The sequence below is a fragment of the Falco punctatus genome (assembly GCF_963210335.1).
Source record: "Falco punctatus genome assembly, chromosome: 11".
NCBI classification, from domain to species: Eukaryota; Metazoa; Chordata; class Aves; order Falconiformes; family Falconidae; genus Falco; species Falco punctatus.
This window is the reverse complement of record NC_137591.1, coordinates 35,285,488-35,301,685: the sequence shown is the minus strand read 5'-3', so window position 1 is coordinate 35,301,685 and position 16,198 is coordinate 35,285,488. Positions and strand designations below refer to the sequence as shown.

At 49.7% G+C, this 16,198-nt stretch overlaps 1 protein-coding gene across 2 annotated transcripts in view; it reads right to left on the bottom strand.

Moving 5' to 3' along the window:
- The window catches only part of NR5A2 (nuclear receptor subfamily 5 group A member 2), a 107,700-nt gene that overhangs the window by 76,823 nt on the left and 14,679 nt on the right, over positions 1-16,198 (bottom strand). Inside the window, exons 2-5 of one of the 2 annotated variants that reach the window (XM_080406797.1) lie at positions 11,168-11,305; positions 8,824-8,942; positions 7,399-7,540; positions 4,004-4,650 (exon numbers count right to left, since the gene is read on the bottom strand). In XM_080406797.1, the coding sequence (XP_080262923.1) occupies positions 4,004-4,650; positions 7,399-7,540; positions 8,824-8,942; positions 11,168-11,305 (1,046 nt within the window). Of the gene's footprint in view, positions 1-4,003; positions 4,651-7,398; positions 7,541-8,823; positions 8,943-11,167; positions 11,572-16,198 lie in introns of those variants that run through there. The other variant, XM_080406796.1, reaches the window with a different exon arrangement.

Below are 16,198 nucleotides of genomic sequence, written 5' to 3'. Positions count from 1 at the left end.
ATTTAGTTAATTTTCTGATCCTCAGCCAGAAGAAAGTATCCTGAGGACTGTTCTACAGTGCAGGTCCTGTTTTCTTCCTGCCCCAAGCAGACTGCTTTCTTTTATGGGTTCAGGAATACTTAGCTTTGGAAGTAGTTGTTGAATTTTCCCTGATGTAGGCCGATGAGGAAAGACCAGTCCAGTGGAACCATCTGCATCCTTTCTTGGGGCCAGGTAACCTTTGGTCTTGAGAAACGCTTGCAATATTTTCTTTTTAGCTTTGTATAAAGACCTTTCACCTGACTAAGACAGCTGGCTACAAATCTAGCATCCCCAGGGCATTCCTGAGTTTTCTTAGCTGAGGATAAGATGGATATATCTTACTTTTATATTTACCGAGCTTTCAACAACTCCAGAATAGCAAACAAAGGCCTTCTTTACTATTTATGATGTAATTACTTATTACAGAGTATTCTGACTTCACAGGATAAAGAGGTATGCTTGAGATTTTAGTAGGTGTTAAATACAAAGTCGCTGGATTGCAATTGGCTGCTTTGGATCTTACTCTGACACTATTATTAATCCTGACTAGTTTGCTTCAGCAACATTTCCATTAATTTCTGATATCCAACATGAAGATGGGAGCGTCTGCTCCTTAGCAAGTAGGAGCATTAGCCTTTAATTACATACTTAAATTCATACACAGGTCAAATCTGTAAAATGCAGTGCATGCTGTAGGTAGTTCTGCCCAGTCAATATTTTTACCTTTGACATGCTTACATGTGTAACACATTCTAAAAGAGGTGTTGACAATTTGTAGAGCCACAAGTGAGAAGAATGTGATAAGCATAAGCTGATAGAAGCATGTTTGTTATCACTTGAGATCTCTTTTTAAAAAATCAAATTTTCAGCAAAATGGAAAGAAAAAGAGAAAACTTAAAAACTGTAGTTCACTGGTGGTTTTTTGTTGTTATCTCTAGGATAAATGTGGCCTAAACCACTGGACAGGGACAACATTTTTTGTCACATCCTCCTCCTTTTCAGTCCCTCCTGAACTCTGCTAACTATAAACCTCAAGGCGTAGCACAAAAGAAAACGTTTGCTCTTTTGTAATGAAGAGACCAATGTGTAAGACTAAATTTAAATGAAGTAAAAAGATACAGTAAAGGATTGCAAACATGCAATTTAGTAACTCACAGCCAGCTGTGCAAGGCATCACTTATCATGACAAAATCAAGATCAATATCATACAAACCACATTTGTACTTCTTTTACTGTTTAATTATTTGAGTAATTTAAAATTTTAGTCCCAGAGATGTGCTAATACACCTGTCTTATTTGAAAGGCATCTCAAGATTCAGCTGTTAAGTTTAGCCAAGAAGGAATAATAGGAAAATATGTTCTCAAGCAAATACATATTTGTCAACTGTGTACAGGAAGGCAACAAAGTTAGCCGTTCTGAAAATCCAGTTGTACCTTTATCACAACTGCTTCTTTCCCTCCCTCTGTATTTAAAATCTCTGTCATATCCTCAGGGGTGGATGTTTCTACCACCCCACCCCACCCCCAGGTATTCCCACTCTGTGGAGCAATCTGAAATAGCTGCTTTCACTGACTTGATCAGGAGCTGAAACCATGGATGGACAGAAGAGAGCTGAGTTCAGGAAAAGTTTGGAAACCCTTTGTTTAATTCTGATCCTCTCAGCTGCAAAGAGAGAGGGTACTGCCTAGTGCTGTAAAAAATGTGGAATCTGATCTAAACATGTTTTGGGCACCTCACTTTTTGAAGTTGAGAAGCTAAATGTTCTTAGCATTGTCTGTAATCTGGTCCCTATATATTAGATGTGGATGGATTTCCAAGTGTTGTTATTGTTCTGGAATGCTGTGCAGTTTAGTTGATCTTGTCCAATATATTTTTTTTTAATATAATAAAATCTGGATATGCCAGAAGACATGAAACTGCTGAACTCCAAGTTTCTAAGATGTAAAGGGTACAAATACGAAGATGAAACCAACACCTAAAAATGCGTGAAAGTCAGTTCATTAGCCAAAGGCTTTATGCAGTGAATTACTAGCATGAATGTATTTGCAGAATTCTGTATGTACATGGTAGTGTATATATATATATATATATCTATATATATCTATATCTATATCTATATATATATATAAAGCCAGGAAAAGTAGGTCAGCATTTTCACGAAGCACATTTCTGCATCTTTGGTGTCCATATTAGTAAACATATGTTGGTTGAAGAAAACCATCTCTAAAACTATTCCCAGTATAGCATGTTGAATGATTATAAAATCTGCCTATAGATTAAGCCATGGAACCATAAAAAGTAAATGTTGCTTGCATGTCTTTTCATATTCTCACTTTAATCATAAATGGGATTTTAAGATCATAACTTAGAAATTCTTACACTGAAGAGTATCTTGTTCTGCAAGTCTTACTGTTTTTTAACATGGTTACTCTAGACTAAAAATGCTCCCCAGTACATGGGTAGAAAGACCTGGTCTCTGATATTTAGAACACGGTCTGTTGGAAATGTAACAGGTTTGCAGATTTCATTTTTAAATTATTTAAAATGGGTTGCATGGTTTATAACTTACTATAAAATTGTAAACAACCTGGCAAACTAAGATGTGAGAGTCTTCTCTCTAATCCATTTTCTTTTCCCCCTCTAAGTAAACTTCCTCCCTTCTTTCTCTTTATATAGGCTGAATTTTTAATGGTTCCTGCAACCATTCACATAAAAAACTGAAGAAAAGGTGAAGTTGTATATGCAACATATACAGCTTGCCTTTCTTGTGATGAGGCTTTATTTCATGTGTCGGCATCATTATAGTTACGACAGAAATATTGTTGTGGCAAGCATTCTGAATGCAGCTTTTTAATGGGATCTCCCTTCTGTGCTCTTAATTCGTGTAGATTCCATTACCAGTGAACTTCTACAGTAATTGTTGTATTTGGGTACTGTATTATTTTCCCTTAGCTTGACAGTAGTCAGCAAGATATTATGGGTGATCACAAAACTTTACAGATTTCAGCAGCAAATACTTGTGGCAAGAACATCTCCATGTAGCAGAGATCCAGAACTAGTGATGTAATAGGGAAATTCAGATGTGATTTAAGTTAATCTTGAGGGGGTTTTGAGACAGAACATCTTTTATTCATTCCAGAGCTAATTTCTGTGTCAAGAGAATGGTTAAAAACTGTACTCTCTGATGTCAAATTTCTGGCTTAAAATTTCAGCTCTGACCCCAACAGACCCCAAAACTGTCTTAAAAGTGTGAAAAATATAAATGGGAGAATTTCTGGCCACCAGAGAGCTGTGCATGAGGATTTACTGGGTGCTCCAACAAAATTAAGAGCCTAAAGATCATCGTAGTCAGCCTAGGTTAAAGGAATCCACCATGTATCAGTGGTGATGAGAACCAAAATGAGTGGTTAAGGTATCTTCTTCCTCCTTGCTTTCTGTTCTGTGTATACCCTGCTTAGGATTCAGCCTTCATGGTTAACTAGACACACGAGAATGCACAAAATAGTATCCCATTGAGAAAGTGAATATTGCAAATGTGGACTTTCAACTGCACAGAGATGGACAGAAATGGCATTCCCCCACATGTTAAATAAGGTAATGAAATAAATTAACGTGGAATGGTGTAACAGGCGTGCTTACAACTCTGATTACAAGCCAGATAGTGAGCAATACCGAGAGGGAAGCAGTAAAATTTATGTGAGGCCCTATGGAGGCTAGTAACATTTGTGATAAATAGTAAAGTACAGAAGAGCTGACCTGAAACTTGAATCTCTTTGCTACAGCTAATTATAGGCTCAGGTGGAAGACAACTACAAGTTTCTCCTCATAATAGTCTGACTACTTCAAGGCAAATAAATTGAGAATGAGATGCTTGGGGGAAAAAAAAGAAAAGATAAACCATACTTTCTTGCTTGAGGAACAACATTGTAACAAATGGTATTTTTTTCTTGATTGATAATATAATGTAAGATTGTTACCTACCTTAAGTTCTCTAAAAAAGATGCTACTCCTAGCCCACTCAACAATGGAGAAGAGGGTTTGGTCAGCCATTTTACACATAAGTCCAAATGTGTTGAGCTTCTCATGTTTGCCTCTGTTGGCTTGCTCTTGCTGCAGGTACGCCATGATCTTGGCTTGGACCTGCGGCTCATCTGACTCACATTTCAAGAGTTCCAATATCAGATGCGGAATACTTGCTGGTGAGCTTGTTTGATAGTTATCCATGTATGAGTAGCCCATTATTGACTCTGGTGAACTAGTGTAAGGGTCAGGGTACTCAGACTTGATAGCGCGGCTTGGAAAATGGCCATAGGTTTGGTAACCTTGCAGACTGCCATGGGGTGGCATTGTCATACTAATTGGAGAGGTGACAAAGGGACTTCTGTCATAGTCTGTAGGAGGCAAGGCAGTATGGTTCAGAGGTAGGCCTTTGGAGGCAGAATGGATGTTCTGGATCGCAGAGGATATTGTCAGGTCAGTCGGCATTGCTTGGATCACCTGAGTCATGGCTTCCAGTTTAAGTCCATTTGCTCGGATAAGAGCTTTCTTCTGCTGCTTCAGCGCCCTGTCTCTCTTGTACATTGGTCCAAACTTGTTTCGACCACCACGCATTCGGTCAGCTCGCACAGCTGTCAGGGGAGAGGAGGAAGTAAATCATAATTAAAACTTGGAATCGACATTTTTTAATGAAACATACATTAGGACAGGGCAGAAATGTAAAAATGTAACTCCTTTTTTAAGTTGTTTTTTTTCCAAATTCAAAGTTGCACTTTTATTCCTAAAGAAAAAGATTTATTTTGACTTAACAAATGTCTTCTTTTTCCTAGTAATTTAAATATCACATGCATATATTACTAACATACAAGGACTTCTCTTTACATTGATTAGGACACAGGGACAAACACAATGGTTGGCTACAGGAATTTCACACCTGCTATGGGATCATGTGGAGATCTCAGTGTATGTTTGTTTTTATGTCAAGCTACTATGTCAATAAGAAACAAGGGCTGATGTCCAGAATTTGTCTGAGACGTATCCAGCGGACCACATTGTCTCATTATAATCATTCCATTACTGCCTTCCACCACAGCAAAACATCTGAAACGTAAATTACGAAATGTTCAGTAGTCACAAAGGGGAAGATGTTTGTCTTGGCAAAAAGGAAATATTTCCTTTCAATGATTCTGTTCAGGTTGGTGTAAAACTTTATGCGATTTCTAGGTAGCTGAACAGCTCTACAGAAATGTTTAGCTGCAGTTGGCATGTGCAGAGAGAAAGCTGTCAGCTTGCTGTCTTCCACACAGAAGGTGGAAGTGAAACAGAAACTATTGACACTGTTCTGTCTTGTAATATCCCTGGAATTAAAAATAATTAAAACAGATCCACCTCAACAGCTGCCTTGGGAGTCATACTGGTGGTCTCTGTCACAGCAGTGTCTGTCACGGTAGTATATATGTAATGGACTAGCGAGGAGCTCTCACCAAGCCCACCTTGCCCAACGGCAGTTAGATTGAAAGAGGAAACTTTGACAGCCTGGTGACATGTTGAGACTGCTGAGATTGCTGGAGGTTAAGTTCTTGAGCTTTTTATCTTAGGGATTAGTAGAACATTAAAAATGTATTATGAATGCTAGATAATACATAATACTATACATTATCATAAGGACTTTAACGTTTAATGATTTTTTTGGTCCATGGTAATTTATGAACTAGACTTTAAGGCTAGTTATTTCCCTGATATTGCTATCAGGGAAATACACGTACAAATGTCACAATTTATTTACAATTATGAAGTACATGTTCTTCCAATTTTCTAAACAAAGGAAAAGAAGTTGCATGGCTGTGTGGACAACGAAGTTAAAGTACATTTTCTAGAGCATCTTTACTACTACAGGCACTTTGCTTAATTTTGCAGTAAAAATGCTGCTGCTAATATTGCTGTTGAATGTTGACTTTAAACAAAATGCAGGAAATTAAAATAATTCAATTCCCATGCTGGTAAATGTAATTAACTTTAAATCTGTATACATAGTATCCTCCCAGGTATTCTACAATCAAAACCCTGTGAGCCAGATTGGATTAGCAAATGGTTTTGTGTAACTCCTATAGAAATTAAGGTAAACTGCACGTAATCACAGAAGACAAAATCTGGTCCTGTATCACTGTCAGCAATTAAGAGGAGTTGCAAGCAGGAGTAGATAAATGTATTGTATCCTTATTCTTAGCACCAACAATGAGAAAAGGATTCCAAATGTCTGGTTATTGTACTATCTGAGTTTGGAAGAACATGCAGTGATTCAGGATGTTTAGTGCAGTTAGTGCTAGCTCAGTCTTGCGGGCAAATAGAAGAGTACTGAATCCATCGAACTGCAGAAGGCTGATGTTTCTGTTTATCTTCAGTTGTATCAGCAGCTGTCCTTTGCCAGACTCAGGTGACTGGGTCTTACCCGTTATGGTTCCCTTAATGGTTTATGCTTTCCCTCCTTGGCCTTATTTTTCCTGGTTAAGCATCTAGGGTGAATGTCATTTCAGTACAATTGTAAGAATACGGATTTTAGAGCTTGTCCTTGGTCAAGCAGAAATGTCATTTGCTGCGGAACCTGAATTTTAGTATTTAATATATTAAAGTTAGAATGAACTATGTATGATTCTCAACTTCGAGTGGATGATAATTTTGCATCTGGTTATCTCAAAGGGTATTGTACACTTTTCATTGTTCTCTGTACATGAGAAAGTGAAATTAAGTCAAAAGGTATGCTTCAAAAAGTATACTTCAAAATGCCTTATTCTCTTTCATTTGTAATAGCATCTCAGGTGTAACCTCACAAAAATATAGGACACAGCTTTAGAGATTATTTGTTCCTTAATCTCAAAGGCAAGTCAGTGTGAGAAAAACCCTGATTTTATCTGTTTCTCTGTTTTCTGCCTTATTGTCAGAAAAATACATATTAAAAAACCAACCCTAGATAAAATATAAAATGTCTCCACAGCAATGACTGATTTTTTTTTAATTTGAGCACTTCTTACATATTTTGTTTAAACTATATTACGTCTTTTTTAAAAGCTGCAAAACTAGTCTATCTAGACCCATTCATTCACAAACTCTAAAATACTGAAATATCAAATTATATACATATATAAAAAAATAGATTATGTTTTTGACTAGTTGTTAGTGATTTACCATTTACTCATTAGGTCTTTTTAATAAAGCAACAATTTCACTGAGCATACAAAGTTACCTTCTACTATAATTTCAAAATCATGATAAATGTATAGCATTTTTTACATAAAATAGCATGTAACAAGATATGCATTCCTATTATTTTCAGAATTAATCTATAGTATAGTTGAAAATAACAGCAAGACTATAGCTCTTACCTTCCAATTTCATTCCAACACTTAGACATTTTTGAAATCGACAGTAAGGGCATCGTTTTCTCTGTGTTTTGTCAATCTGGCAATTCTGATTTTCTATACATGTGTACCTTTTGTTATTCTGGACTGTTCGCTTAAAGAATCCCTGTATGATAGATATAAAAGTTAGCCCATTTTGCTTGACTAGCATCTTTCAGCATTTTATTTTATGGAAATCATTGTAACATGTTTTTGAGACACCACTCAAGCACTTACAAAGTTAGATAGCTTATTTTAAATCACAGTGAGATGTACCCAGGAAAAAACCACCAGACTCCAGAAGAGGTTCTCTAGTGTTAGTCCTATGTTTTATAGATTTATGTCAAAGCTTGCTAAGACTGGCTATAGTCTCCTGTGCCCCCAACAGTGGTAGCAGAAATAGTGAGGCTGACCAGTTCCTTTTGTATTCTTTAATCATCGCAAAATGATTAAAGTCTTCCCTTTAAAGTACTTTTACATGAAACAAGCAGGGATGCTGTTGCAAAGGTAACAGGAATACAGAGTGTCTCTGGCTAGAGTACATCCCAGTGGTGCATGCTAGCGGCACGGTAAGTGCTTGTTGTTCATTTCTCACTGATTATTTTTTAACGCAAATATGATATGCTAAGTTAATTTTTCTGTGCAACTAAGTATTTAAAATTGCATTGTTCTGGCCAAGGAGTTCTTTTTACAGTGCATTACTTAAATAACTATAAAGAACTTCTAAAAAATTTTACATGACAAATGTCATGAATTCATAAGTATTTAAACCCTTTAGTATACATAGAACTATGCAGATATATTTATCTTTCAATATGATAAGTTGCATTTACAAATATTTTATTGCAAAATTAATGAATTCTCTAAAAGAAATCATTAGTTACTTGACTTTGTGTGTCAAGAGAACGCTGACAGTTATAGTTTGTATGAAAAAAATGCATGGTCATTACAGTTACAGAAATTTCCATTGTAATGTTGAAGGATAAAATATCTGCTTTAGATTTTGCAAAGCAGATCTGTATTGAGGATACTTTTCCCACTTTATCCTCCAGCAGCAGAAATACTCTGAATGCATATAAATCAACTAAAATCAGTATTTAGGACAGTTAGGAATGAAAGTTGTTCTAGAACTACATCACTTCACAAGAGCAAAATACTTAAAAGCAACGATAAAACTACAATGCAAAACAGTCCAGGTTGTTTCCATTTGTGCAGATGAGATCTCTCCAAGAGACTTCTAAATTCTAAAGGTTTTTGGTGGTTAATTTTTAACATGAATGTAACAAGAAACATATCAGATATAAGCCAAATTATTACACATCTGATTTCTTTAATCATCTTTTTTCTGCTTATATTTGAAATATATTTTTTTCCTGTACTTGTGTTTGTATGAAGTAATTAGTACAGAACCTTGCAGCTTTCGCAGGTGAGAAGTCCATAATGGTACCCAGACACTTTATCTCCACAGACTGGACACAGCTCCTCAAGGTCTTCATCATAAGAATAATTCACCATTTTAAACTGAGACACTGGGGAGAGGAGAAATAGCACATTCAATTAGAATTTACATTAATAACTCAAATTTTCTGCAACTGTTCTCATCGGGAAAGAAAGCTCATTTGCACCACTGCAAACGAGGGGGGGAGGTATTTTTTAAAACACAGTTTGTATCGAGACTTGCAACTTTTCATCAACAGCAAATCTGTATGATACTTTGCAAGTGTAGAAAAAATCATCAGCTTCCTAGTTTTATGCTCTAAGTATTTATATTTACGGTGGGCCCTCGACCTAATCCTGAGTTGAGGGAACCACAAACTAAATGAATTCATTTAAATCCGAAAACGAACAGGGGCAAACTTTAAAAAAAAGCAGAACGAAAAGATGAGTGGCGCTTGTGTATTTAAAGTAACTCTGTTCATTTCCTTCAAAGTTTTCTTTCAACATCAGCCGGCAAATATTTACTTAGCCCAAACTGGGATCTCACAGACCCAGCACTTTTGTGCCGCGCTGAGTGCAAGTTAGTGGCTTGCGACACCAGCTGAAAGCGCCCCGCGCCGTCCGCGCCGTCCGCAGCCCCCCCCCGCCCCGCGCTGCGGCCCCGCGGCCCCGGGCCGGCGCTTCCCAGCCCCCGCCGGCAGAGGGGCAGCGGCCCGGGACCGCCGTCCTGGGGGTGCGGCGCGGCTCTGCCCAGCCGGCGGCTCCCGGTACCGAGAAACCGGCGCGCCGGGGCCGCCTGAAGTTTCGGCTGCGGGAGGAACGGGCGGGGAGGAGCCGGCCGTCAGGAGGGGACGAGGAGGGTAGGTAAAACCCAGCCGAAAGGCGGCACCGATCGCGGCCACTCGGGCCGGGCTCCCCCGCACGGAGCCCAGACAGCCGCTCGGGTTGGCCCCCAAAAAGCAACGCCGCCGCTCGCCGCGGGCCGGCTTCCTCCCCCTTCCCTGCCGCTGAACCTGCGGTCTGCTCGGCAAGATGCTGAGCAAGGCGAGAGGCGCCGGGCACCGCCGCGGCACCGCTGGGATGTCGCTTCTTTGCCGGTAACCCCGCAGCTGCCGCGGACCGGGAGCACTGGCGCCCGCCCGCTGCCGGGGCAGAGCTGCCAGAGCCGCCTCGGCGCGGCCGAGGGTCGCCGCCCGCCCGCGGCGTGGGGCGGACACGGGGCGGCCGCAGGCGGAGGAGGAGGAGGAGGAGGGCCCGGCCCTCCCCCTGCTCCCGCGGCCGCGGCTCCAGGCCCAGCGCTGGGACCAAGCCCTCCCTCCTCGCAGGAGCAGCCCAGCGGGAAAGCAGGGGTTTTCCGAGCGCCGTGCCCTGGCGCGGAGCCCGCTCCGCGGTCGACGAGAGGGGCGACCGGGCCGCCCCCAGCACTTCCGAGACCCCCGGCCCACCCCGCTCCTGCTTCCCGGCAGGCTCCCGGGAGCAGAGGGGATAATTCCAAAAGAGCAGCCGGGACTGGAGCCCGTGCCCCGGGACAGGAGGGCGGGGCGGGGCAGGCAGCGCCCCCGTACCGGGCTGCCGGCTCCGAGGCAAGGAGCCGACCCCCCCGGCGGCCCTGACGGGGTCTCCACGGCATCCCTCCCCGCAGCGCTCCGGCGCGGAGCGGGGAACCAGGCACAGCCCCAGCCCGGCCCACTGAGGCACTTCCAGCTCGGGCATCCCGCCGCCTTCCCGGGTACCCCGCAAGGGCGTTAATGCCCCGCGGCGTCGGGGCTCTCTGCGGCGAAGTGTGGCGGCGCCGCCGCCGCCGGTGCCGCCTGTGCTGTGCCTGCGGGCACCGTACCCGCGGGACGCAGTCCTCGGGGCCGCGTTGCGGGACGGTGTGCGGCACACGGGGTGCTCGGCAGGACTTCCCCGCCTGACTCTCCATGGCATAAACTCCGAGTCGGTTTTGCGCGGACCGGGGACGAGCCCGAGCACCCCCGGGCCTGTGCGGGGCCGGTGTCCCCGGGCGGTGACCGGCGGGGCGTCTGCACCCGGGGAAGGAAGGCCCCTGCCGGCCAGGTGCTCGGCGGCTCTCCGGCCGCGGGTGCGCCTCCTGGCCGGGGTTCTGCTGTCGCCTCGGCGCTGCTGCTCCGGCCCCCGGTGCCCGCCCGAGCCGCGCTGGAGGCGGGCCGGCTGCAGCAGGGGCTCGGCGGCGCGGGCGGCGGCGGGGCAGCTCGGAGGCAGCCGCCGTAAACTTTTTCGGCAGGACGAAGGGGCGCTTTGCCGAGGGGGGCCCGAGAGCGCGCGGAGGGGGAGCTCTGTGCCTTTGCTCCCTTACCTTGCATGTTTTCCGGCATCTGCCCCTGTTCCCCATTCGACCGGGCGAGTCCCAGGGTCTCGGTCTCCACTTTGGGCAGCATGACAAGGCGGCTGCGGGCCGGGCTGGGGACTCCGTGTCCGTCCGCGACACCAGCACCTGGACACGGCAGCACAGATTTAGCTGGGGCGAGGGGCGCTCGGCGGCCGCTGCCTCTTCCTCCTCCTCCTCCTCTTCCCTCCCGCTCCTCCACGCCAGCCCTTGCCCTGCCGCCGCGGGAGCACCGAGCGGCCCCGGCCGCCGGGAAGCGCCGCCGGGTGCCCGCGGCTGAGGGAGCCGCGGGGCTGTAGTCTGGCTGCAGACGGCGGGGGCGGAGAGGAGAGGAGGAGGAGGAAGACCGAGGGGTGTCGGGGAGGAAGGAGGAACCCCGGGAGCCCGCGACAGCTCCGCCCGGGGCTCAGCACGGCGGCAGCCCGGCGCCCCTATCCATGCGGAGTCGCACAGTGCACAGGAGCGCTCTGCCGCCGCTGGTGCTGCTGGACAGGGTTCCCACCCCCGTCGTCGTCCCCCTCCTCCCTTCCTCCCTCCTCCTCCTCCCTTCCTCCTCCTCCTCCTCCTCCTCCTCCTCCTCCTCCCCCTCTTTCCCCCGCCACAAGTGCGGAGGTGCCGAGTTGGGACCTCTAGCCCCGGACCAGCGGGGAGGTGCTCCCGGAGCCTGGGGGTGCGCGGGGGGCTCCGCGAAGGGGGGCCCGACAGCGCCCTTGCAGCCAGTAAGGCAGAGGCGGGATGAGCAACACCCCCGCGCACACACGCACCGAGCACACACACTCGCCCGGCGCGCCCGCCGCCTGCCCTGACGTTCAACCGGGCTGGGGGGTGGGGGCCTGGGCTGCCACCACCACTCCCCGCCCCAGCGGAGGCCGACGGGCCACCGGCCCCGCCGAGAGGGGCTGCGCCCGCCCGCCCGCCCGCCGTGTGCCTCCTCGCCGGCCGGCAGCCCCGCTCCAGCTCCCCTGGGGCCGCCGGCGTGCTGCCCCCGGCCCGGCCAGCGGCGGCGGCGGGACCCCGGCCCTCGCCTTCCCCCCCGCCGGGCGGGGCGCGCAGCGGAAGCCCCTGCGCTGGGAGAGCCCCAGCCCCCGCGGCCACGTTGCCGCCACGCAGCCCCGGAGCCTGCGAGCAGCGGGCGGGAGCCGCGCCGGCGCTCGCCGTACCTGTCGTGCCTTTTGGGTTCCCCCTCCCTCCAACTTCTTGCGGGATCTGTCGGTGCCAGTTGCACCGTTTGCACAAAAGCCAATGCCCCGGCAGAGCCGTCGCTTGCGCGGATCTCCCTGCCGCGGCTCATGGTGCAGCGGGCGGCACTCGCTCCCGAGCCGTCCCAAACAACTCGTTGCTGGCGAGCGGGTGCCTGGGCGGCGAGAGCCGGACGGTCCCGTGGCTGACGGGGGCCCGGGGGCGGCGGGGGGGCCAAGCCGCTCGGCGAGCCAGGCCGGGGCCGGGGGTCCGCCTGCCCCGCCGCCCTTCCCGCCCCTCCCTTGTGGCAGCGTCCGCGGGTGGTGCGGGATGAGCGCAACCTGCACCTTGGCACGCACCCGCGCCCCCCGCCCGAGCGGCGTCTCCATCGCCGCGGTGCACGGCGAGAGCACCGCTTATCGGGCGGTGAAAACTGCCTCCGACTGAAAGTGAGGTGCGGAACCGTCTGCAGCGCAGCGTACAGCATTTCCCATCGGTTGGGAGAGGGTTTGTGGAAACCGACCCTGGCTGGAAGGGACTAACGCCGGTAAGGATGGCGAGGTGACCGGCGGCGGGACAAGCCCTCCACGTGCAGGGCGCCGGCCCGGCTGCGTGCTTTCCTGGACAGTTTAAACTTCTCGCGTCCAGTGACTGCAAGAAGACACCTTTGCTTAGCGCAGATCCCGAGCCGCCTTAACACCAGCACCACTGGAGCAGAAAATGTCTCTTTTCTTTCCCTCTCTATGCAGGGTTTGATGTTTTGGGGATGCACCCAAGGCGCAGTGAGGCTCGGAGCTCTCGGGCTCCCGCCGCTCTCACCTTTCCCCCGTTCCCCCTCGGGCGGGATGGCGAGCAGGCGAACTCTTGATCCGTATCAACACGTTATTTCTCATGCCACAGTCTCACAGCAGCTCGCCGGCCGGTGAGTTTTAGGACGGCAACGTGGCGAGCTGCGGGAGCGACCAGCTCGATGGCCACGGCGGGTGGCAAACCGCCTCGAGGGAGTGCCCTCGTTTCTGGGCAGAGGTGGCTCGGGCTGAGACCCCGACTCGGCCCTCGGGAAGTTGCTCCCAGACACGTTAATTAACGAACGGCCCCTCTCGCAGGCGTCGCCGTGCAGCATCGCCCTGTGCTGAGCCCGGCCGGCCCGGCACCAGCGGCGGCCGCAGCGCGGCGGCGGCTCCGCTCCGTAGCCCCGGGCGCCCGCCGGGAGGGGTCGGGGCTGCGGGCCGGGGGGCCGGGGGGCGGTGCGGTGCTACGGGGCCCTCCGGCCTTGCGAGCCTGCAGGCGGGGCGCCCCGCGCCGCCGCTCCCGTTGGTGCTGCTCCGGGAGAGGCACCGCGTGTTTGGCGGCAGCCGGCGAGGGAAACCCCGCGCCCGGGCCGGGCCGGCTCCCCCCGGCCAGCGCTGCCCCTGGGGCACGGGCACGGCCCCTGGCCCTCGGCCCCTACCCGCGGGCTTATGTCGTTGCGCCGGGGAAGGGTTTGGAGCGAGTTCAACCTGTACATCGCGAAGCCACTCCGCCAGCTACCGCTAAGGATGATAATACTTTGGAGTGGTTATTGCACATCCCCATTTCTCCGAAGAAACAGTTTAGGGCAGTACATATTATAAATGATACCTGGTCCCTTGTGGCTACATTTAATTTAACATGGAGTTCTAGCTCTCACGATTGCCTTGAGCAACCTTAATTACCCTTTCTTCTAATCTCTTCTCCATTCCTTACTAAGTTCTCCAAACTTTTTTTTTTTTTAATGTGATTTCTCTCCTGAGTTTGCCTGCTTTGTTCTGACTTTGCCTGAAGGTCTTGATTGACGCGTGTAATTATAATTATAAAAGATGATGGCTCGGGGAGCCTCTAGCAGCCTTGATTAGTACAAGGAGCAAGACCTGGAATATTTTATACTTCCCTATTTAAATGTATGTACATTTACATTAAAAAAACACCACTCTCTAATTTTAAATAGTCTGGAGCTTCTTCCACCTCTTTGTTTTCAAGGAAGAGGGTTCTGTGCCACGATACTTCAAGGCAAGCTTCAAAGAGGCCACAGAACTTGGGCGAATTTCAAAGCCTTTTTCCCCAAGCAGAGACATTTCCAGCTTGGAGGGTCTGCTCGATGAGCAACAAATAGCACGTTCCCTTCCAGCTTTGTGTCAGAAAGTGTCCCGGAGAAGGTTGGATTTACCTTCCTAGCAAACTAGAGAAAGAGAAGTTTTTGGGGGGAACGTTCATGGCGAACTTCGCAGAAGCGAATGAAAGAAGTGTGTAATGGGAGGAATGAAACTTTTCTGCTGGGACGTCTAAATCCAAAGCCGATCAAAAAGACTTAGAGGGAAGCATTTAAACAGGAGAGAAATCTGCACCCTGTCCCCGCTCCCTCTCCCGCTGAGCATTCCCGTGTGCCGCCAGCCCGGAGCCGCTGTGAGCGATCACGCACTTGAAGCCGGTGGCTTCAGCCACGCAGCCCGTGCCCGAAGCAGCGACCCCGCCCCGGGCGCAGCGGGCGCGGAGCGCGGCGGCCCCGGACGCGGCCGGGCGGTGCGGCAGGCGCAGGGCCCCGCTTGCGGCTGGGGGAGTTTCTAACGCGATCGTGCTGCTGCACCTCACACACCTCTCACGCCCCACTTTACGAGACTGTTCACACAAGGAAAACTGTGTCCAATACAGGCTCTGCTCTGCTCTGCTCTGCTCTGCTCTGCTCTCCTCTCCTCTCCTCTCCTCTCCTTCCTTTCACCTCATGTCTTTCCCCCTCCGCTCCTTGTCATAAACAGATCACCCCTACAGTACGAAGGGGAGAGTACCTCGAAACCTTCCAAATCCCGTAGCCAACAGGCTCCACTCATCACTTTGCCAAGGAAATACCGCTTTTAATTCCTAGGCATTCATGTGAGCCGAGGCTCAGTGCCTCCGACTCAGGTTTATAAAGCAAACTGTCCCCTCTAGAGAACTGGGGGGGGGGGGGGGGGGGGGGGGGGGGGGGGGAATCCCTCAAAACCCAAACACAAGAATATACTTTTTTCTAGATATATATAGATTTTTTTTTAATCTACTGTCAGCGAAACAGCAGGTGCTTCAGGCTGTAATACTTTCTGTAGTAAAACGCACGCCACAGAGGATCTCTTTCCAAAGCCTATCGCCTTTCTTCTGCCGCGAATCATTCGCTGCCGCCTTACGGAGATGTCGATCCTGCCCGGCCTAACACAGGCAGCCTTTCCCGACAGCCGGGTATTGATCAGGAAGCTGCTTCCCGAGCGCGGCCGGGCCGGTGCCGCACGCCGGGATGCGCCGCCGCCTCACGCACGCAGGGCAGCGGCGCCAGCCCGGGGAGCGGGAGCCAGCGGGGCGGGGTGGCCCCGTGCCGCTGGGTTGGCCTCTGGCACTGCCCAGTGAGTCACCCGGACCCGCAGCACCTCGCCGCGTCCCGCCGCTGGCGGCTCCGGCCGGCCCGGGCCGCGGGGGGCCGCCGTGCCCCGTGTCCCGCCCGCCGGCGGCGGGGGAGCGGGCAGCGGCCGGGGCGCTCCGGGCGGCTTCCCGGGGGCTCGGCGGCGCCGGCCGGAGGCGTGCGGGGCCGGGCCGCGGTAGGTGCGGGGCCCCCTGCGGAAGGCGGGAACATCGGCCCCGGACCGCGCCGTCCCAGGCGGCAGCCGCCGCCGTTGGGACACTGGCAGATGCGTGTTGCCAGCAGGAGCTCTGCTGGGTGGATTTGCCTTGGTTTATTTAATATTTGTTTTAGTGTAAATTACACGAGTCCCGCAGGGAAACGCCTTCTAGTCCCGCACCGCGCCGACCTGTTGCCGCTAACGGTGCGACGGCAAAACGTGC